Genomic DNA, 22,386 nt, shown 5'->3' on the forward strand with positions numbered 1-22,386 from the left:
ATTAAATGTGACACAAACGAATAATTATTACTATTAAATTAACGTTTGAAAAAGGGATGTTTTTTTTCCGAAATGAAAAAAAGTTAAATCGTTTGCTTATTCGTTTTCCTGATTTTCCGTGTCAGCGGTCGTTTCATCAGTGGCGGAAGCGATATTTCGTTTGCTCGCCGATTTAACCAATTCCAGATATTTTTTGCCATCGAAACGATTACTCTCATCTGCCAAATCCTGCGGAGTGAAAAGGAAGAGAGAAAATCAAGTAACAACGATTACGAAATAATATTTAGTATAATAATAATTAAATAGAATCTAATTGAAAGTGCGCTAAATCGGAGTTGATTAGTAACAAAATTTTGGCTTACCTTACATTTAGGATAATTAAGTTTACTTATTGGCTTAAGCGTGACGATGAAGCATTGTTATTGCGGCGACGACAAATGCGAATTACAGCGATGAAAATGAATGAATGTGTTATTTCAAAAGTACCCGGCTATATATGCCGTTTCTAGCGAATGATTATGAGTGTGTATGTGTGTGTGTGTATGTATATATGTGGTTTTGTTTTTTGGTATAGTCTTTTTAGTATGCACACTTAGAGGTAACAACTTCAAGACACGAATGATGCTAATATAATGTGAGTGTAAATGTAAATTAAATAAATATAACGAAAAAGAACAAAACGAAAAATGAGGAAATTAAATGAAATAAAAAACATTAGTAAATAAATAGTTACAAGCAATGCACCCAAAATTTTAATTTGTTGAATGTGATATGAATAAATGGAAGGATGAGCGGTTAGAAGTGGATAAGTGCACACCCGAACCATCTAGATTAACATCTCTTACTGACGCAACCATTTTCAAACCAGCAAATGGAGAGCGAACCAAGTATTTCAGGATAACAATTTAAATAAAACATAAATATATACCGAAAAATTATGCGAGAAATTCAGATTTTTTAGGGTATTACATGTTATATGAAATTACTGTTAGCCACAAGTTGTCATATACACATACATACATAGTTGTCATATTTTCAATCAAAAAACTAAGCTTTTGAATTTAAACATACTTTTTACAGAAATACATATGCACTCTTTGGCATCATTTGGTAAATTTATTAAAATTTGATAACAGCTGTTAAGCACGATTGCCAAGGGTTAATTTAATATCGCAAAATGTGCAAGGTGTTATGTACTTTTAGAGAAGTTTTATTCTCTTTGAAAATACTTCCACGTATAATCTCTCAAGATATTCTTGATTAAATACTATAAACGGGATATATTAGTTATTTGTATTTAAATTGTACTGGAAAATTAACAATTTGCACCAAATGCACACTTTTGAATCATTATATGTGGAATTGATCAAAAATAAAATCAATAAACTCAATTAGTAAAAACGTTATTTCCTTTTTAATTTTAGCCCAAATAAAATTCAAATTTTTTACATTTCATCTTTTCTACTGTTAAAGAAAAATACCATTTTATTTTTATTATTCTTCCATCCATGATATATTTCTTATTGTTTTTTCAATATTTTTTAACCAAAAGAATTAATAAAAAAATAAATTCATTTGGTAAAAAAAAATATTTTCTTTTTAATTTTTTCGCTCAAATAAAATCCTTCATTTCTTTCTCTTTTTTAATGTGAATGAAAAATGAATTTGTATTTTTGTCTTTTGGCCATTGATGAAATTTTTTATTTTTTGATTTAACATTTAATTTATTTAAATTGAATTTATTTAATTTTTTGTTACCCAGTTTTAGATTTTAATTATTTTGACCGAGAAATTTTTTATTTTTGCTCAAAAACAATAATTCACATTTCAATTTTTTAACCCAAAGAATTAATCAAAAATAAATAAAAATGAACTCATTTGGTAAAAAAATTATTATTTTTTAATTTTTTTCGCTCAAATAAAATCCTTCATTTTCACATTTTATCTTTTTTAATGTCAATGAAAAATTAATTTTTATTTTTGTCTTTTGTCCATTGATGAAATTTTTTTATTTTTTGTTTTAACATTTATTTAAATTAAATTTATTTAAGTTTTTGTTACCCAAGCTTAGATTTTAATTATTTTGACCGATTAAAAATCAATTTGCAAAAATTAGTTTTAAGTAAAGTTGTGGTTGGTAATAAAAAAAATATCAGAAAACTTCTTTAAAATTAAAATATGCCTTACCCTACTGATTATCCTATCCTCAATACAACCTTAATTTTTTTTTTTCAATTTTATGTCGTTAATTTTAATTTTATGTCGGCCGCCGTAGCCGAATGGGTTGGTGCGTGACTACCATTCGGAATTAACAGAGAGAACGAAGGTTCGAATCTCGGCGGAACACCAAAATTAAGAAAAACATTTTTTTAATAGCGGTCGCCCCTCGGTAGGCAATGGAAAACCTCCGAGTGTATTTCTGCCATGAAAAAGCTCCTCATAAAAAATTTCTGCCGTTCGGAGTCGGCTTGAAACTGTAGGTCCCTCCATTTGTGGAACAACATCAAGATGCACACCACAACTAGGAGGAGGAGCTCGGCCAAACACCCAAAAAGGGTATACGCGCCAATTATATATATATAAATATAAAAGTATAATATAAAATTTTTAATTTTAATAAAACTGAATGCATTGAATACTCTACGATTTAGTCAATTAATTTTTAAATTTAAACAATAGAACATTTTATAAAAAATTAAAGATTCGCGCATTTCATTTTAAATACAAATTTTGAGCCTGCGATTATTTAACAACAAAAATGGTGAAAGCTGTTTTTTTACCATTGGCTCAGTGCGATTTTGATTTTAGTGAATTTTTTTAACTACTTGTTAGCCTAATCGTAATCAATATGAAAAACTATTACACCAAAACTGATGTCACAAATGTGCATACGTAAAATGTTGTTAATTTTATATAGGTAAATAAAAAATATCACTAAATTATAAGCAAATGTGCAGTTTATGTTAACAACTATGCGTGAATGTGACTCTGTGTGTGTTTGTGGGCGCATGTGATGTGATGAATTTAAGCACTCCATCAAAATTGTCCATACCATTTGTGCTGCTGAAAGCATGCGTTTAGTTTACTGGTCGATCGATGAGCTCAATTTAATCCATGTTAAAGTGAAATAAAGCGGTTAAGAGCAATATTTTTCCAAATTATTTTTTAGATAAAATATCTAAGTAAATACTTTTTATTGAGATTTTCGAAATAAACTGAGAATGTACTTATAAGTGATACCTTAAAGAAAGGAAAAAAGAGGTGTACCAAATAAATTTTGCTCCCATACATATGTAGGTGTACATAAATTGAAGTGTATTTAAGTATAATCATAGAACACCAAAGTTTATACCCAATATATTAAAGTAATTGCTTCTTTGTCTACAATTAAACATTGTATAGTATACTTAATACAGATATATAAGAACTTTTCTCCGCACATAAATCTTATTACTAAGTACGTAAGGTGATGCTCTTTTAAATTACGTTAATTAAACAACTACAGAATTGCGGAAAGATGAATTCAAGTGCTTTGGTGCAGAGGCGTCCAACACAATTTAAAATTTCAAGACAGACTGATTTTCACAATATTCAGCCAAAAAAATTTTCACTTTGACATGGTGTGTCCGTAACATAAAAACAAATTTTGTTTTTGGGAACGTTTAATCATGAAAATATGAAAAGTCCAATTTTTTTGAGGTATGTACAGTCAACGTCTAAAGAAAGTGTTGATAAGTTTTGACCATTTATTATTTACTATACCTATAGCAGTCTTTTTACAATTTGCAATTTTATAGCACATTAAATGTTTGGTATAGTAAGTGCAAGTTTCAAGAAGGTTAAAAGTCATACTGATTTTTGAGTTTTTTTCGGTCGCGGTCTTGTGCATTTTCGCCTACTCCACGTTTTTTTATATGGAAGAAAACACCCAACACCGTCAGCAGAAAGGATTGTAAAAAATTAATGCGATTTAGGAATCATTTGGAACTTGCACTTTTTCTAAAAACTCTAAGTAAAAAGTTTGAAATTTTTAAGAAAATTATATGGTTCTTGTAGTGGTATTAACTATATTTTTATAAAAAATAATTGAAATTACAAAATAAATAAATAAATAGTCAAAACTTATTAATATGTGATGTACACTTTCGCGTAGCCCGCGAGATTTCAAAATTCACCTTTTAGCAAACCTCGTACATTGTGTAAGGAGGTAAGTATTTAGTATTCATGGTATTATTTGGTCTTATTGAAAAACAATCTCACGCAAAAACTGCTGTATATTGGCCAAAATATGATTATAGATGGGTAATGAATAAGGTTGGAATAAAGTAATTACTCGAAATGTGATAGTGCCCTTTTTCACATTAGGCTCGCCGTACTGTAATTTATATTAATAACTAACAGTGTAAAAAAAATATATAAATATTTTGGTATGTACGCAACTAAAAAATAAAAAGACGTCTCGAGCTCTTCCATGCAAAATTGTTGGAATAGCATTTGTATTTCCTTTTTACGGAGAAGAAGAAGCAGAAGGGGTTGAGGTTTTATTGCGATGTTGCAATAGTATTTGCTTTAATTCTTTTTGTATATTTACTGAATTTTTATACAAGCGATTTCGAAAATATTTAAATTTGATTGGTTGCTACTTATTATTCACTTTACTAATAAAAAGTATTTTTGCCCTACCGAAACCAAAAAACACTTGATTTCATCCATATGCCTCTCCACTAATGTAAGCCTCCATAGTAGTTTTAGTAGAATTCATAAATGTCTGCAGTACCCTTGACCAGAAATATATTGTAGTTCACCGACTTATTCGTACAATGGCACAAAAATGATGCACAAACTGTGTATCAGTAAAAAGTTAGTTTTATGGGAATAGAAGTACTAGTTGGGACTTTCATTCAAATTCACTGTTATGCAATCATTTAGAAATCCAATTATAAAGCAACATAATCAAATTAAATTACTATTCATTTCTAGTTTACTTTGTGATAAGAATGCATCATTGTACGAAAGCTGCCCTTATCTGTGTATTTGTGTGTATATATAAGTTAGCGTCTGTTTAATTGTGACATTTTTTACTGCATTAGTGCTTGCATATTTTACTAAAAAACTACAAAATTTGCAAAACATGTTTTCTTTGAGACTCTGTGTTATCTATTTCTTTAACTTTAATGCTTATGGTTTTTTTTTTTTAAGTTTTGCACTTGCGTTCTTATTTTGAACTGACATATTTCATTATTTAATTCAATTTTATTTTTTAGTTAATAATAATCTGTTTCACAGCCAAAACACAGATTAGTTAAATGTATAGTACATTAATCTTTTTTGCTTTTCTTTTACAGTTGAAACTGATAATAACATTTCGCATGCTTTAAATTTAATACCTCGAAATTCGTGGTTGAAACGTCCATTTAAAATATGTCGATAAATTGAAAATACAACTTTAAGTTGTATCTTTTATTATAAATAACACTAAAATAAGAATTTGTATAAGAAACAAAACAAAAAAACGTTTAAAAGGAACAAATATTTTTAAACTATGTTCATTTTGGTTTTTTTACTCACGCTTTTATAAAAATATATATACCTATATAATTTTATGTATAAAATAGTTAAAAAGATTATGCCACAAAGTTGTTTCCACTATTTTATAGGGAGATTTTGACACATTTAAGTTTTTTAGATTGTGTATTGCTGAACAATTCATCCAATCATTCACGTTAATAATTGACAACTAAGCTGTCAAACGTTTTTGCTTTACTCGTATATTAAGAGTTCGTCTCTTACAAAATTAAGCATTCACTTGGTCGGATCGTTGAGACCATTTTTAATTTGAAATTTCATATTAATGTTTTAACATTAAAAATGGTTACGTCTTATAAGAAATCGATCGAGTTTGTATTTAAAAATATTCAAGTATCCTAAAAACTATATTGCTGAAATAAGTTTTGGTAGAGGCTACACTGTTCAGAATTATGACACTGTGCAAGTTCGAAAAATGGACAAGGGGTTTGATGGCGTCCACTGTTTTCTCAGATTGACTCCAGTTTTCGAGATAACGGTAAATAAAAGTTCCCATCAAGGTCGTTGAGAGCTACGTATATGTTAAAACTATTTGATCTTGATGACTTTCAGAAATAATTTAGCAGTATAGCATTAAAATAGCAATAATAATGTTTGTTTGTTGTAATATTGATAAGTTCGACATGCTTATTTCAAAATGATGACTTCTTTTCCTACGAATTGAAAATAATATGCACAAAAGAAGTAATGCGAAAGGGACTTAAATAGATCATTTTAATACATTAAAATGCATAACCGAGAAAGTAAGACTAAGTTACTGGCATCACTTCATTTTAAGTGAGCCTTGTGTTGATGCAAAATATTTGTTTTAAACCTCATCTTGCACTCGCTCCTTACAGTATAAACATGCCCTATACGATTTTGAGAACCATCATTAATTTAAATTCATTTGAGAACTTTGCACTCTTGCCACTTGCTTCTGATATTAATCGCATGTAGAATTTGAGCGATACTCGCGCATAAACTTAGGGCGCTCAATGGCACGCCTCTGATTTGCCACAACATCAGCAGTGATTACAATTTCTGTCTCCATATATTTTGTTTCGCTGACAAACTCAACATCAGTATCGTTATCTTCATCATCTATAATTTCAATGATCTCATTATTTCTTTTGTCACGTTTCATATTTCTACACTTGCTCGGTCTGGTCTTACCCATCTTCACTTTTTCCCTTTCAGCCGCAGCAGTTACGTCAGCATTACCTTTGACTCCATTATCATTCGATTCAAGAGATTTGGTGGCTTCCTCGGCCGGCTCATTAACTAAACTGCTTTCCATAATGGAGGAAATCATTTTGATTTGTTTACTTAACAATTTTTGTGGCTTATTGTCTGTATTGACAAATGCATAGGAGCTGCCATTAGTATCATTGGTGTTGCCATTATTAAAAGTGGCGGATACATTATTGGTAGGTGGTGCTTGTACTGGTGGGGGTGTTGCACCACCACTGCTATATGGCATATTAGCATAGCTAAAACTGCCGGTTGTAGGACCTGAACGGACAGACATAATTTTTTGTTGGTGTTGTTGTTGCTGCAACTGATAGTGAGTTTGTTGATTGTTGCTGCTATTGGCATTTGCGTCGGCTCTTTGGCTATACGGACGGTGAAATAAACTGTTTGCACCAACATTTGCATTATTATAGTGACGATCGGTGTGGTATTGCTGTTGCAAATGCTGCTGCTGATGTCGCAGTGCATCATAGCCCTCTTCGTCTATACTAACAATTTGACGGTTAAAGAAACCTTTCCGCTTGATATGTAATGGTGTTTGCAGTTCATACTGCTGACGGTTATGTGTAAGTTGACTACCAGGGTGCATGTGCATATTAGCCTGATGCTGTGTCTGTGTTTGTGTAAGAATTGTGGGCGATTGTGCCTGCGCTACCATATTTGAATTCTTTGTGGACATATTTAAACTACTAATAGTCACATTTGCACTAACGACAACGGCGCCAACTGTGGCACTACCAAACGGATTATATATATTATTACTAGCAATATTTGGAAAAGTATTTGGCGTATTTGCAGTGGTACTAGTAGTAGGAGTAGAAATAGTAGTATTGGTAGTAATGGAAGCAACACGTAATATCGGTGCTGTATTAGTAACAGTGCCTGTTGTGGCAGTGAGCTGTGTTACCTTATTGCGTACGATGGCTGGGAACTTTTCGCATATTTTCTGCCACTCCCCAGGGAGTGCCCAGGAATGGGGACTCTTCGCATAGTACAACAAATGCTCGTATTCGTGAACAATTCGTGCTGCATGACAACAAACAAATACGTATGGATTATTGGATTGGAACTCGAATGTGATCCACAACTCCACTACTAGAGGCACACTTACCCGAATCGCTGCTGACGAAACCAGCAGTTATGTTTTCATTTTTGCCACGCGCAACTGTTGAGTTAGCTGCCGCTTCAGGTGTAGAGTCCTTGCGTGAGAAGTGACTTCTACGTGAACGCGATAAACCATTGCTTTGACCTGAAGCTACAAAACAAATGACAGTCAATAGTTTTCTAGTGCTGACCAACTTAAAAAATCAAAGCAAACCATTTGTATCGGCAAATACTTCATCATCAAAATCGTACACATTACTGTTTACACCCTGTGCGGCCATATAATTCAAGCCGATACCGCTATCCGCCAGTGGTGGTGCAGCGGCATGCAAAGGTGTGCCCATCATGAACTGTGGTGCAGCCATAGGCGTGGACGGTGTTGAAATAGGACTTACAATACTACCATCAAAGGCAGCCCCTGCCTCCACTGAAGCTAAGAACTCGGCGCTGCTAAAGTAATCATCCAATACTAATTTTGCAACCTAGTAAACATTTTAAATATTCAATCACTGTGCAGAGGCCATATCGCATGCGCACTTACCCGCACAAGATCGCAACAATCACCGGTGATTTTGATAAGATGCTGACCCACGTTCACCGTGTATTTGTATTCACCTAAAGAAGCATCATTGGTGGAAAATGAATGCAATAACATTTGCTGATTGGGACGCAACACTTTACCAGCAGCTGCAGCTGCGGCAGCAGCCGTAGGTGTGGAAGTGCTACCAACGACGGCACCCATCATATTCATGACTTGTTGCTGTTGTGCAGCAGCTGCTGCTGCTGCGGCCGCCGCTGCCGCAGAGGCAGTCATGAAATTTTGCGCTGAATTGAAGCTCAGACGATTGGCTAAACTGCTATTGCCAGCACCACCTGCGCCCGGTGTACGTGGTGTAACAGCCTCATCGGAATTGGAAGATGCCAGTGAAGAACATGAACCACCGCCACCAGCATGGCCGCTACCCATAGCGGGGTCCAGACGCACAGGTGAAGCGTTGCGACGTATAGTGTCCTCGATGAGTTGTTTCGCATAGCTAGGTGGGAGAGAAAATTTTAGTTATGTATATTTATTATTAAGATGTGTTTGGAATCGGATTGGCTGAGAAGACATAAAATCGAATTAAGATGCTTTTAAAACGGAATTTTCAAACAGAAATCCTGCGTCTAAAAGCTATTGCATTGTGCGTAGTAAGCAAAGGACGTTTACTTAAAAATCGCTAATCATTGAGCAATAACTCACAATTTTTTCCACATATATATTTCCTCGCAGACGATTCATTCTTTGTTTATCTAAATTCTCTTAGTGAGTTTTTTTATTAGACTATCGAGTAAGCAGTGAAAATTAGTGTTTTTGCCTTTGAGCAGTTTTAAGCACTCGCTACAAAATGTAGGAGTGACATTTCTTGGTCGAATATCAATACGATAGCGACGATTCGAAAGCATGCAAACAAGGAGGTTCAAAATATTTCTTAACGTTTCTATCGGCAGTATACAAATCGTCCAAATCTTTTGTACTCTTTACCAGACAAATAATATAATTCGCGTTTTGCGAATGTAAAAGCCCTGGACATGACGCCATGACCTTATTTTAGTGCTCATCCACACAAAGCGTGGTTTTGGGTACTTACTTAATTTTTTCCTCAGTTGGTCCCGTAATTTGCACCAGACGTTCCTTAGCTCCAGGATTTACTAAAGTAAAGTTTAAAAAAAAAAAATATTACTAATTCCGCAGCGAAAACAACGGCTCATATGCTTGCTTGCTTGTTGGCTATACATTTACGAAGCGCAATACAAAAAACCGTCACCTAAATGTATGCAACTTCTTACAAGCTGAGCCTCACTGCATCTCCGAAATTCGATTAGTATGAAAAAAAAAACACTTAAAAGCTTGCAAAATAATGTAGTTTTTATATACATATGTATGTAGTATGTACACGTATGTAATTGTATATTTCGTTGATTCGATGCATGCGTGTGAAAGTGTGGTGTATGTTTTTATTTTTTTTTAATACAAAACTTATTTGCATGCAAAATAATATTTTTTATGGTTATGTGAATTTGAGTTGATGAGGTGAAAATGCAAAATAAACGAAATTTTAAATAAAAAGAAAGCTCACACTAATAAAAGTAAATTTTAACTTTAACACACAAATATAAACAGCTTATCTTTAGCTTTCTGCTTTTTAAGTCCAAAAAAAAAAATCGAAATCGAAATGAGTGAAAATAAGTTGCCCCTGAAGCAATTGCAGCATAAAAAATTAACGCTAAATTACGGTTAATAGCAACAAGCAACCACAAATAATGTTAATAGCGTTCACGGTGCCATAGCCCCCAACAAATGAATTGTTACCAATAATGATATTCTTTTTAAATATGCATAAAATTTTTGAATTGACTCTGTGTACATGTTTTTACCTCTTTGGAAGGAAATTATCGTTTCACTTAACTCCTCAATCATATGAACACGTCTGCCTTTAATGCCCATTACTTTTATGCGCACACATATCCAAAGAAACAGGCAAAACACAATAGTTGATAGCAATTAAATAGAGTTTATGGAAAAAAATATTCAAGTATTTGCTGTGACGTTTATGGTGCATAGGTAACAGTTTTTTTTAAACCTTTTGTAAAATTTAAAGAGATTTTCAGACAAATTACATATATACCTTTTCCCGAATCCGCATTACGTATGACCACTTCGTCTTTACAATAAGTTTTGCCTGGTATTTTAGTTGGTTTCGGAAACTTTCCCGAATTTCGTATGACCTCACCCGGTGCCAACAGGAGTTGCGTCTGCTGCGCGGAACCAACAGCGGCTATTGCGGCTGCAGCGGCGGCGCCAGCCCCACCGAATGTGGGGGAGGTGCTTAGGAACCCGGTTTGTGTTGGATCAACAAGTCCATCGGGTAACTGGAAAAATTAAAACACCAAATAATTAACGCAAATAAAACTTACGAAAACGAGTGAAACTAAATCTTACATCGATGTTCGTTACTTGCTTGGTTTTATAGTACGAATTGAAGCCATTGTCCTCCCAGCCTTTGGCGCGTAACTCTATCAATTCGAGCAAATTCAGTCTCGTCATAATATTTAAGCGTTCGTCCTGCGAAGCATTACGGAAAACAACGAAAGCACGATCTAGTGTATCTTTCGATACCGTCTCCAGCTGTGGACCGTGTATGCGCAGGTTTTGCACTAGTGCGGCCATTGGTTCCGTATTATTGATGCCCGATTGTAGATTCAACGCAACACTCTCAATAAGCTGAATTAGCTCTTCAATGAGCATGTAGTTGTTTTTCAGTGATGAGCGTGATTGTGATTTTAATGGGCGTGGCGCCTCAACATTTTTCACTGTACGTCCAATGTGCGCCATTTTCTTTTAAATGAACTAAGGTTTTAAGTTAAAATTTAAAATCGTTTATTGATTTGGTCGTTCAACTGATTATTTATTTATATTTTTTATGTTTGTTTTTATAAGCGTGGAATTATAGGTGGTTAAATTGATATTGAGTATTTGAAGTAATTTTTTTACAAAAAAAGCTTCAAGTAAAATTGAAGGAAAATCGAGATTAACTCAAACGTCTGTTCGCACCTCCCCCTGCAAAAATTAAGAAAGAAGTATAAATAATTAGCTGTGCGATATTGATTTAATTTGAAGCTTCCTTTTTGGTTGAGTGTAAGCAGTTAAACCGAACCAAACAAATTTGAATCATTTGCCTTTGACTCACAAGTTTCGTAAATAGTTTGTATGGTAACGGCAGTTTAACCGATAAATGTTGGTGTATTACATGTTTGCCAAATAAAATTGTTATGCCATCAACTTTGACTGCTTTCAGGTTTCTTTTAGTGTTTATTTTTCTACTTTTTCTATTGATTAGCTTACGTTGAAGCCCTACCACGATGACAATTGTGTCGTATACATATGTATTGTACCTTACCTCTTTCTACCTTTTCCAATAGACACCCAACAAATTTAATGTCGGCAAAAAGCTTAAGTTGTTGATTTGCTCAATTGATGTTGCTTGAATATACTACGCTTTGGGCATATCCTATTTCTTGTTTTATTTAGTGTTTATTAGAAATATTTCTCTCGATTTTTTATTGCTTTTTCGGAAGCTCCATGGAAAATTGCTTGTTAATAACGTAAATTGTTCGGAGCTATTTGACTTCTATCTGCTTGCATTGTGTATCTCGGTTAAGCTGATAACTCATTTCCTGTGCCTAATACACTTGCATGCCCATATGTATAGCTTATTTGCATTTTACGGTTATTCTTTTTGATTTATTACTTTCTTTTTTATCTCTCAAAATACAGGTAACATTCCTTTAATACAGGTAACATTCCTAAAATTGCCGTGTTGTATGAGACCCAAAGCAAGTACAAAAACAGGGGTTATTCCGAAAACTTGTTAAAAATTTGTTTTTTTTTTAATTCTACATAAGCAACTCTAATTTAATAAATTTCTTCGTAGTCACTACTCAGTATAATCTACCGAGAAAATTTTTTTCGGTGGAATGATATCACCTTCTCTTTCAGAACTTCCTTCTTCATTTTAAGTTCTTGCATCTTCCTCCCTCTTAAAAAAAATTTGTAATTGTACTTTCATTGCTGGTACTTACCAGGTCATTATAATTTCTCGGTATGGGGCTAGACAGTTGTGCAGTTCCCTTCTGAGTTTTCGGCATCTTTAAATATCTTTTTTTTTATATTAAATTATTAAGTGCACGAGGATTTAAAGACCCATAAACTAGCAAGGGTTTTGCCATAAAGTCCTCCGATGCATTACAGCAAAAAAAGGATATTTAAACACCTTAAATCCTGGTGCTGTTTTTTCTTTTTTCGATTCAATCGTTCTACTTTTTGAATTGGATTTGACATAGGATTCTCCTTATTCTTTAAGATGGAATGGATTTTTTTTCACAGCTATCATCAATCCAAATGCTTTGTCTTTTCCATTTTCTCAATTATTGACGCCCAGGGGCGAGCTGCACGCTTTGCGGATGTCATTGATGCAGCAGCAACTGCACTTCTTATTTCTTTTTCATTTTTCTTGATAGTCCGGACTGTTTTTTCATTCAAATTAAGCTTTTTTCCAATGTGAGATGCTTTTTCTCCTTTCAACAGACGATCCAAGATTTGTATCTATACTTCTAAGAAAATAAAGCACACCTCGTCTTTATAAAGGTTTTTGAAATTTTCTTATCGTGTTAGAGCGAAACCGTGTTATAAGATGCCGTGTTGAAGGACGCCTACTCTGCTTTAGAAGCTAATGAACAAATATCTTCGATCAAAGGCAATCTATGATAAGAGCGCACTAAAGCCAAATATAAGATTAATAGACTTTTTTGACTCCTCAAATCAATTCTTAGTGAATCTTAAAGCATCGCATATATTTATATGTGTTATTTATTACTATTGTAAGCATACACCTTTGCACATCTTTGTTTATTTAAAATTCATCAGACTAGTCCGAGTTTGTTTACTGGGTCAGAGACCTTGGTCGGGAAAAACCAGTGCCATTCCGCCGTTCTCTCAGTTGATTCTACCTTGCCGGAACGACCTAGGTTGATATTCGGTCAAGCACTGTTAGTTTAAGCTGTTACAACAAGAACAGAGTAATTCAGGTGCATCAAAACATGGATTCCCATCGGCAAGGCTTCTAAATCCTCAGCATTGTTCATGACGAAGATAATGATTTTGGAAAAAAGAGATTGACAGCCCTGTAGAAAGTTTTAAAAACTTTTATTAAATGATTTTATGGGCTTGTGAAACGTCCATTGTCAGAGTGCACTTACGCAGACTTTGGAGGTGGGATTTTTTAGGTTTAATGCATTACGATCGAGGTTCTTATGTGAGATGATGACATCCGTAGGACGTACAATTTTAGCGTAAGATAATATTTCTTACGTTTTGCAAGGCTTACCCAAGTAAGTAACGAAGTAATGAGTACCAATTAATGTTCCTCCCCTCGTTTTGGAATCAACAGCCCTAACAAGTTGAATAGCTTTTTATATTTAGACGTGTCTATATATTTTTTTTGCTTTATTTAAGTAACCATTGCAGAGTTAATTGTTAGCCATATAAAATTTCCTATACATATCTTCTTTCATAATTAGCGCAACCAACACAAAATTCATTATTCGACGAGGTGAGAGCCGCACACAAAACTCATTCAGTTGTATGAATATGACAATTGGAATTATAATTTCAGTATGTGATGACACGCTTTGCATTTCAATTCAAACACTGTCAATACCGCAAGCAGCACGCAATAGTACTGGCTATCATAATTCCCTGTAATATATTTATTGCAAAGTTGAAATTTTTACTAAAACATTAATATTATATGATATGCATTTATCCATTTATGATCGGGTGGATTTTTGCCAAATCTCATTCAAAGACAAATGGGTAACCGTGCGGTTATTAAAATATACATTTCTCACATATGAATCATGTAAAGGTCATAACAACACACGTTAAACCTGTGTGTTGCTATCGACAAAAGTGCCAGTAGTTTCTCGCCCGTCAAGTCGGCAGTGTTTTGCACAAGACTCCCGCCCACTCGTAAATGATCTATTGCTGTTTTACCGTATCTCCATTTCATGACCGTACTTACAGAAATGTGAATACATTTTAAAAACTCTTACCCAAATGCAGCCCTTATTCCAATATGAACTTGCAACAAATTTGTGCACTCGTTCCACTTTACTTAACTGCTGCCCTGACCAGTACAAGTCAATTGAATCATAGTCGAGAATAGCAACAAATATTCATTTACTCAGCACCTCTGCCAGCGACAGCAGCAAAGTTGAAACAAAAACAAAACAACAAAAATTAAATACGCAGGGAGGTTGACAGCGACGTTGACCGCTGTGTAGCAATGGCTGAATGCGCAATGGCCACATTTTCATAGAAAAATTCTTTCTAACAATTAAATATATTTGTAACTGGAAATATTATATTTGCAGATTTTAACTGCCACTGAGGTTTTTCAACTCATACTTGTATTTTGGTGCGTAAAGTAGCGGTGTTCCTCTGCATTTTTTATTTTCCCCTTAAACTGCTGCTTTCGATACCGTTGTCGCAGATCTCGCTACTGCACTTGACATTATACCCGTCGCGCACATTTTAAGACTTTTATATGATAAAATAACCATGTGCACTGATATTTCATTTGGTTTTTAAGAATTACCAATATATTTACACTTTAGAATTCGTTTTTTCTAGTGAAGAATCCATTTTTCGGATAAACTTACCAGAAATTCTGCAAATTCACACAAGAGAAAAACTTTTTACTGCTCGTCGTAGTGGATGAAACATCCAATCAAAGCAAATGCAAATCTCAGTGCTGCCATTTTTTGTGGATGCTAAAAATTCGGTTATTCTATTGTGAATCCCAACACCAAATTGTTTGTGAATGGTTGACATTTACATTTCCGTTTATTCTGTAAATGAATCTGGAAACATAAATTTACAACAACTACCAATCATAATACCATACATATTGCGCAGAGAACGTTAAATATTCATTAACGTTCTCTGTATTGTGTTTAAAAGAACCACGTAGTTTTTCGGCAATGGCTTTATCTGTTACGGTAGAAGATGAAGAAAGTTTACGACAGCAATGTGAAAATGCCTCCTTAGAAGACACATCACAAACTACTAAGAAAATGGAGCAAAAAGCAGTCCTACCACCCATTAAACTAGGTATGTCTTTTAGTGATTGGAAGCAAATGAAAGAAGCAGGCGAAGATAACAATTCAAGATCCGCAAAAGTTGTAAAGCCAACTGGTCTACTTAGGCAAAATCGACACAATAACAACTCGTCATCTGAACATAGTCAACAAAGACGACCACAACAACAAAATTTACCTAATTTTAATGCATTCCCTAAACGTCAAAACCAAAGAAGTGACCGCAACTTCTTTCAAGATCCCATGATACCACCAATAATGTCGCCATCGTCTTATGATGATCATCAATGGTCGTCTGGACCTCTAATGCAGCCCATGTTTCCACCAATGCCTCGAATGCCACGGTTAAATCAATATAGTATACGTATAAACCAATCTGGACAATATAATAACCGATTCCCTTTGGAAATTCGTACATTGACGCGTGTTAAACCGAAATCCGGGCAAATGAATTCAACTGCGTCCCAGAAAGAACAAAAGCCTAATAGTATAAAAACAGCCACCACTGCGGACACAAAAATATCAATCCAAGAAAATAGAACTCAACCGCAAATTTATGTTCAACGACCCCGTAATGCTATGAATAAAAATGATAAGCTTAAATCCAACTGGATAATAAAACCTCAAGCACCACCACCTATGCAAGCAAATACGCCGGAATTACGAGAAGAAAAGCAACGTATGTGGCGAGAATACCGTCAAGCTATGAAGCCATTTAAAAATCGCGAATTTTCAAATGCCAAAAGGGTTGTGCAGCGGCTGGGTAAAAAGAACTATGAAGAATTGGATGAAAAGGATCGTTCACGTCTAGACCGAGCCTGGGAAGCTGTAAATGCACATAAGGACATGTTAAATGCACGAGTGGAACAACGATCGACTCGAATCGAACAACAATTAAAAACTGGAACAACTGAAACCAGCAATGGACCGACCACAAATGGAGTCGAACCACTAACAAGTTGGCACTTAAATACTTCATCATATACCACTATTTGGAACAGTGGTGGTACACAAAACGCTCCTCATTCGTTTCGTCATGTGCCCCTAATGGGAAGCTTCGTACCTGCACATTTGTGGAACACGACGCCAGTTTTAACAAATCCGAGATCTTAAGCAAAAACATATTTTTGGAAACTTACAGATATAAGTTAGTTTTTAAGGTATTAGGTAAAATTTGTTAGATCGTTGCCAGAATGATAATAAATTGGCTTCGAAGTATGATTTATGCAATCAGAACTTTTTTTATGAAGCAAAAAGCTTATTTTATTGCTTTTCAATACAATCAATTACGTAAGCGCTATGTATATATTTAAGATAGATCGTTACTTATTCTCGAATAATTGTTGCGATTCGGTTGATTCAGGACTCTCACCTTCTGCAGCTTCGCCAAGAATTTCTCGTCGTTTTGTTTTGCCTCTTAATATTGCTGCTTTAAAGAGATTGCAGTATAACTCAACTGCTGCCGGTGAGTCATCGTTACCAGGTACCGGATAAGTGATCAGATTAGGATTACAATTACTGTCTACAATCCCAATAGTGGGTATAGCCATTTTAGCTGAATCACGCACCGCCACATGCTGCGTCAAGATATTATTCTGGGTATTCAGGAAAATACATAAATCTGGCAAACGTGTTACGGCACCAAATTGCACATTAGCGTTGGTAAAAATACCTCCCCTCCAGAAGCGTGTGTGTGAAAATTCACCCGCTTCCATTGCTTTTTTCTCCACCAAATGAGCATTGAGAGCATTCCGGTTAAAAAATAAAATAATGCCATCGCGAAAAGCGACATGTGCTGCTACATTTAAAGCATCACGCAGATGTGAGGCTGTTATATCCAAATCAAAAATAAGGTGGCCTAGACGACTGCCATATATGTAGGGGCGCATACGATCGTCCAACGATCCTTCTTTGTGGCCATAATGTACTCGTGCATTGAAAAGATCGCGCACGGTAAAAAGGTTATGCACTTGGAAATAATCATGGTGCTTTAGTATGCGTTCCTCGATGGTGGCGATATTCTCTGGCTCCGTGTTGGTAGAATCTGCTGCGACCTGAGTCTGTTGTAAACGCTTTGGGATAACATAAGCATTACGTAAGGTGAAAAATCGTGCCCCTGTAATTGTAATTCCATTTATTGGAAATATTTCAAAATGAAAGAATATAATTTACCACATTTTAGCGAGTTTTGTAACATCTTGGCCCTTCCTGGCTTTTAACCATATGTGTAAGGAATAACAATTCACCAATGATAAACGAACAGCTGTCGAAAACTCAGGTTGCCAGACAAGGAATTAAAATAAATTAACTACGGCTTGCTGTAATAATACGTTCACATATAAGTAGATGATCTACTTTTTCGTGCTTAACTCATAATCCGTAATTAACAAGCGCGATTTCCCATATAAAATTTCTCTCCCAAAATCTGAAATTATAAAATAATCCTAGATAATAATAATAAATTTGGACACACAACCCTGTGTTATCGATAATTATTATTACGAATGTGAAGAGAAGCGTCAAAATGAAAACTTAATTAAATGGACGCCGACAAAGAAAACAGATTTGTAGACGTAATTTTAGTTAAATATTATTAATTATGCATTCATATTACCGAAAAAAGTGTGTGTCCGCAAACGCTTTGCCCTATTATTACTTATTATTATATGTAATATCGAATTTCGCATGCGTATTGCTGCCATAATTTTTTACAACCTCAGTAAATGTCACATACGGATTTCCGCCAACTGTTTATTATTAGTGGCCAATTGTGCCATTTAAATAGCTATTCTTTCTCTTATATTTTCTTCATATCGTGAGTAATATTTAAAGAAACCAAAAACACAGAAATATTCCACCAAAATAATTTCTATAAAGAAAAACCTCTGAAAGCAATATAGCTGATATGTGAACGGGTATATTAATTTGGTGGATTTATAGGTGATTAATGCAAATGTAAACGTATTATAACTCAGCCATGATAATTCTAAGGCACTTATAAAACTATACGCGCAAATTAACTTTTGTTTTGGTTATTGGACCAAACCAATTTTTTTAAGATATTGAGTCACATCTTAAGTAAAACATGTTTTACGAAGTTAGTCATCAAAATCAAGATAAATAACTAAGGAAGTAAAAATATGAACATGACCTGCTTTTTACTCTTTTTAAATTCAATAATTGGAAATAATGTTTTCCAAAGTTCCAATTTCGAACTTCGTCGGCCTATATCCCGAAATTAAAATTTAACATAAACATGTCCCATAAACTTTTTTAAATTATACCTTCTTTACTAGCAAAAATAGTCCTGCATTTCCTAAGCAGCGTTCGGCTGTTTGTCATCGTTGATTTCTTCCGTTTGATTGAAAACCAAAACATAACTCAGAACTTTCTCCCACAAAGAAGAAAACAAATGACACAACTGTCAAAAACTGCTTTAAGATTGGAAATACGAATAAGAAGCACAAAGCGTGTCGTCAGTACGGAAGACAAATTCCCTTCTTCGCGTTCCCATACGTTAACATACGTTACCGGAATGACCCGGATTTATCCGGATATAAAGGACTATCACTTCAGCAGCACCCACATATGGATGTAAGTTTATGCTGCTACAACAACGACAACAAATTCCCTTCTCTTTTCCGCTGCTGTCCGTCTCCATTGAACAAAATGTTTCCTTTCCAAATATTTCCCTGTGTAAATGGGCACTAAGAGCATCTTTATCGTAACCGTTCTGACAGATGGTTGGAAGAAAAAGTGAGGGGAATATTAGTTTTACGATAAGGAAGCCAAAACAAACTTGTCAAATTATTGAAAATCAATTTGTAAATATAAGTTTGGAAGAAATATTATGTAAAATCCAGGGTAGTTGCATTGGTGTATAATAAAATTAAGTATTACGGTTCGCAGTAAATTTGAGGGGACCGACGAAATTGCAAATTTTGAGACGAAGTAAACAAACATGGACACTGTAGAAACACCCACAAATTACTCGGACACAGCGTCCATGCAATCGAACTCTGAGTACTCGGATGCGGAATGTGAACCACATTTAGATGACAGCGACTATTTCCACGACACAGAGCGCGAAGAAAGCGGGATAGGCCATAGCGTTATTAGTGAGATACGTGAAGGATTGACAGTTAATGGTGTAAATGGTAGCATCAGCAATAACTCTAATGCACATGGCGATGTTCAAAAGTCGATATCAGCTGAATCTCTACCCATAAGCAATAGCACCAGCACAGTATCCGGTGAAATGGTAAATTCATCTGCTACCGTTGATGAAAGTACTGAAGTACTGGATGACTATATGCATGATAGTATATGGCTTGGACAAAAGAAGCACATATTTATACTAAGCGAAGCAGGCAAACCCATATATTCACTCCATGGCAATGAAGACAAATTGGCGACACTATTCGGAGTCATACAGGCGCTGGTGAGCTTTGTGCAACATGGCCAAGACGCTATTACGTCTATACATGCGCGGGGTATCAAGTTTGTATTCCTAACGCGTAATACGCTTACACTCGTGGCTGCATCGCGCACAAATATGAGTGTGCCACAGCTGCAACACCAACTGAGGTGAGTTGAAAATTACTAATGCTAATTTAGAAATATAAAAAATTGCCGTTAATATTTTAGCGACGTCTATAACCAGATTCTGTCAACTCTTACTTATAAGCATGTCACGCGCATATTTGAAACACGTAAAAATTTCGACCTGCGTCGTTCGCTCGCAGGAAGTGAGCGGCTGATCTATCATCTTCTTGCAAATGATAGCAGTAATAAGCGCGGTAAGTTCAAAGCAAATTACCTAAAACAAATATAAAGAATGAGCAATACTAACATTATCGCACTTTTTAAATGATAGTTACCAACAATGTATTCACTTTCTTAACGAACTCGATACGCGTGATGCCATTATCTACCGCCGTGCGTTCGAGTATCGTTAGCGCCATACAAAGTAATTGCTCAAAAATTAAGGATTTAGTATTTGCCGTGCTTATAGCAAATAATAAACTAATATCGCTCGTGCGAATGAAAAAATATTCTATACATCCTGCGGACTTAAGGTAAGGAAAACATAATACTTATTTCATTTATTACTCCAAGCTTTATATTCACATTTAGACTTGTCTTCAATCTTATCGAGTGCTCAGAGTCATTCAAGACATCGGAAAATTGGACACCTATTTGCTTGCCGAAATTCGACATGAATGGTTATTTGTATGCGCATGTTTCGTATCTCACGGACGATTGCCAGGCGTGCCTTTTGCTACTTTCCGTCGATCCCAACGTGTTTTTCACACTATCTGACGCGAAGAGGCGTATAACAGACAAACTGCGAAGCTCAAAATGTCTTGAAGCGATAAGCAAAGAAATAGATAAACCTTCTAATGGTGGGTTAAATTTGACAGCTATGGGCATTCCCGAACTTCGACACTTCCTTTATAAACCAAAATCTGCGGCACAATTACTCTGTTCAGAGTTGGTACCACCATATTCAACACTTAAAGAATTCGAACGCTTGGAAGGTATATACTGTGATTTACTGCATCGCGTACATAACAGCTCACGGCCACTGAAGCTGATTTATGAAGTGCACGACCGTGAAGTGGTGTTGGCTTGGGTGACGGCGGCATACGAGTTGTATGCCGTCTTCGAACCGTTGGTAGATAAATGTGCGGTCATAAAAAACGTTGACAAATTAATTAAGTGGATTGAAAAGGAATACCATGTATTTTTCATACGAAACCATCCAACTTTCTGAGACTGGTGGATATTCCGCGAAATACCAAGCGCTGAAATATAGAGGATGATGATGGGACTATTAGTATAAGAAACGACGAATAAGTGAATTCACTTGTGTGTAAACTATTAAAGAATTCTGTAAAAAATATAGCGGTTAATGCGGTGTACGTTGTGTAAAATTGTAAGTATTATTGGCAAGTAAAAAAGTAAGTTAAAGTAATTAAAATGAAAAAAAAAAAATAAAAAAAAGACACTGCACGACTTTAATGCGAAGTGCAAATTCTTTAGTGATATTTGCATATACACCTTTTGCATTACATATATTTTTAGTTGATACATAAATAGTTAAATGACGTTGATTGTTAGGTACGTAATGAAAAATATAAAAGAGAATAAATAAAATGGCCTAGAGCAAGCTTTTAAACAAAACTAGACTAAGAAACATTTGCGAATGTTTACAATAAAGAAAAAATTAATAATTATTGATTAAAATAAATACAAATGCCGAGTAAATAATTTGAAAAACCGCAATTGTAATTAAAGTTTTTGCTATTAAAATTACAGAATTCCAACAATTTCTCTACTCAGGTTCTACGCTTAAATCATCGATGTGGTTACCAACTCTTATATATAATTTCTCAAGAGACCAGCGTTACGACGGCATTATTAGGATATTGAATGAAAATGAGGTTTGCACTTCGACGGTCTTTTGTGCTCTCTACTCATCGCTGTACCTCAACCTCGGGCTGAATGTATATGCTTTTTTTTCTGCCCTCATCCGGCCGAGAGTCTCATCATTTTTCACGCTATAGCATCACATTCAAGGAGAAGGTGAGCCGCAGTTGTTGTTGTTGTAGCAGTAACTTTGCCCTGTCAGTGTAGTGTAATCACTGGTCGTCTTCGTCTACTCCTCCAACGGTAGGCCCAGGAAATTCACTGTTTCGACAGGTTGGGTGCATAGAGAGAGGGGTGTTAGATGAGTGGGTTTGATTCTGGATAAGTAGGAGT

The 22,386-nt window shown here is 34.9% G+C and overlaps 4 protein-coding genes across 14 annotated transcripts; 2 read left to right on the forward strand and 2 right to left on the reverse strand.

The window, feature by feature from the left end:
• On the reverse strand, nucleotides 1-15,260 carry LOC129247184 (eukaryotic translation initiation factor 4E-binding protein Mextli). 10 transcript variants are annotated; one of them, XM_054886185.1, is made up of 11 exons: nucleotides 11,862-12,467; nucleotides 10,904-11,521; nucleotides 10,590-10,833; nucleotides 10,339-10,410; nucleotides 9,552-9,612; nucleotides 8,605-8,957; nucleotides 8,465-8,538; nucleotides 8,138-8,405; nucleotides 7,931-8,074; nucleotides 7,727-7,845; nucleotides 1-228 (listed from the first exon to the last, which is right to left on the reverse strand). In XM_054886185.1, the coding sequence occupies exons 2-11, from the start codon at nucleotides 11,294-11,296 to the stop codon at nucleotides 97-99; spliced, it is 1,860 nt and encodes a 619-aa protein (XP_054742160.1). In that variant the 5' UTR covers nucleotides 11,297-11,521; nucleotides 11,862-12,467; the 3' UTR covers nucleotides 1-96. The 10 variants fall into 10 exon arrangements, with proteins under 10 accessions (XP_054742160.1, XP_054742159.1, XP_054742161.1 ...); XM_054886184.1 differs by lacking the exon at nucleotides 11,862-12,467 and adding an exon at nucleotides 14,575-14,828 and having other exon boundaries at nucleotides 8,465-8,957; XM_054886181.1 differs by lacking the exons at nucleotides 1-228; nucleotides 11,862-12,467 and adding an exon at nucleotides 14,575-14,882 and having other exon boundaries at nucleotides 6,371-7,845.
• Nucleotides 15,261-15,475: 215 nt separating this feature from the next.
• Nucleotides 15,476-16,882, forward strand: LOC129247186 (uncharacterized). The gene has a single exon (XM_054886188.1). It carries the CDS (start codon nucleotides 15,505-15,507, stop codon nucleotides 16,732-16,734), a length of 1,230 nt encoding a protein of 409 aa, XP_054742163.1. The 5' UTR covers nucleotides 15,476-15,504; the 3' UTR covers nucleotides 16,735-16,882.
• On the reverse strand, nucleotides 16,838-17,904 carry LOC129247187 (28S ribosomal protein S2, mitochondrial). Of its 2 annotated transcripts, none has more exons than XM_054886190.1 (2): nucleotides 17,797-17,904; nucleotides 16,838-17,737 (listed from the first exon to the last, which is right to left on the reverse strand). In XM_054886190.1, the coding sequence occupies exons 1-2, from the start codon at nucleotides 17,816-17,818 to the stop codon at nucleotides 16,944-16,946; spliced, it is 816 nt and encodes a 271-aa protein (XP_054742165.1). In that variant the 5' UTR covers nucleotides 17,819-17,904; the 3' UTR covers nucleotides 16,838-16,943. The 2 variants fall into 2 exon arrangements, with proteins under 2 accessions (XP_054742165.1, XP_054742164.1); XM_054886189.1 differs by having other exon boundaries at nucleotides 17,794-17,902.
• Nucleotides 17,905-19,396: 1,492 nt separating this feature from the next.
• Nucleotides 19,397-21,903, forward strand: LOC129247185 (vacuolar fusion protein MON1 homolog A). Its single transcript, XM_054886187.1, has 4 exons — nucleotides 19,397-20,208; nucleotides 20,269-20,420; nucleotides 20,498-20,699; nucleotides 20,758-21,903. Exons 1-4 carry the CDS (start codon nucleotides 19,583-19,585, stop codon nucleotides 21,395-21,397), a joined length of 1,620 nt encoding a protein of 539 aa, XP_054742162.1. The 5' UTR covers nucleotides 19,397-19,582; the 3' UTR covers nucleotides 21,398-21,903.
• The last annotated feature ends 483 nt before the right edge of the window (nucleotides 21,904-22,386 follow it).

The sequence above is a fragment of the Anastrepha obliqua genome, chromosome 5 (genome assembly GCF_027943255.1).
Source record: "Anastrepha obliqua isolate idAnaObli1 chromosome 5, idAnaObli1_1.0, whole genome shotgun sequence".
In the NCBI taxonomy this organism is placed as follows: domain Eukaryota; kingdom Metazoa; phylum Arthropoda; class Insecta; order Diptera; family Tephritidae; genus Anastrepha; species Anastrepha obliqua.

What these genes read in the sequence shown, in the direction of transcription:
- LOC129247184 (XM_054886177.1), bottom strand. Translation starts at nt 11,296, where the DNA reads ATGGCGCACATTGGACGTACAGTGAAAAATGTTGAGGCGCCACGCCCA. An exon ending in ATTGTTGCGATCTTGTGCGG is followed by an intron (nt 8,406 to 8,464) that starts GTAAGTGCGCAT and finishes AATGTTTACTAG; the next exon opens with GTTGCAAAATTAGTATTGGA. An exon ending in TTTCGTCAGCAGCGATTCGG is followed by an intron (nt 7,846 to 7,930) that starts GTAAGTGTGCCT and finishes GTTGTCATGCAG; the next exon opens with CACGAATTGTTCACGAATAC.
- LOC129247187 (XM_054886189.1), bottom strand. Translation starts at nt 17,818, where the DNA reads ATGTTACAAAACTCGCTAAAATGTG. An exon ending in ACAAAACTCGCTAAAATGTG is followed by an intron (nt 17,738 to 17,793) that starts GTAAATTATATT and finishes TTACAATTACAG; the next exon opens with GGGCACGATTTTTCACCTTA.
- LOC129247186 (XM_054886188.1), top strand. Translation starts at nt 15,505, where the DNA reads ATGGCTTTATCTGTTACGGTAGAAGATGAAGAAAGTTTACGACAGCAA.
- LOC129247185 (XM_054886187.1), top strand. Translation starts at nt 19,583, where the DNA reads ATGGACACTGTAGAAACACCCACAAATTACTCGGACACAGCGTCCATG. An exon ending in CAGCTGCAACACCAACTGAG is followed by an intron (nt 20,209 to 20,268) that starts GTGAGTTGAAAA and finishes TTAATATTTTAG; the next exon opens with CGACGTCTATAACCAGATTC. An exon ending in ATACATCCTGCGGACTTAAG is followed by an intron (nt 20,700 to 20,757) that starts GTAAGGAAAACA and finishes ATTCACATTTAG; the next exon opens with ACTTGTCTTCAATCTTATCG.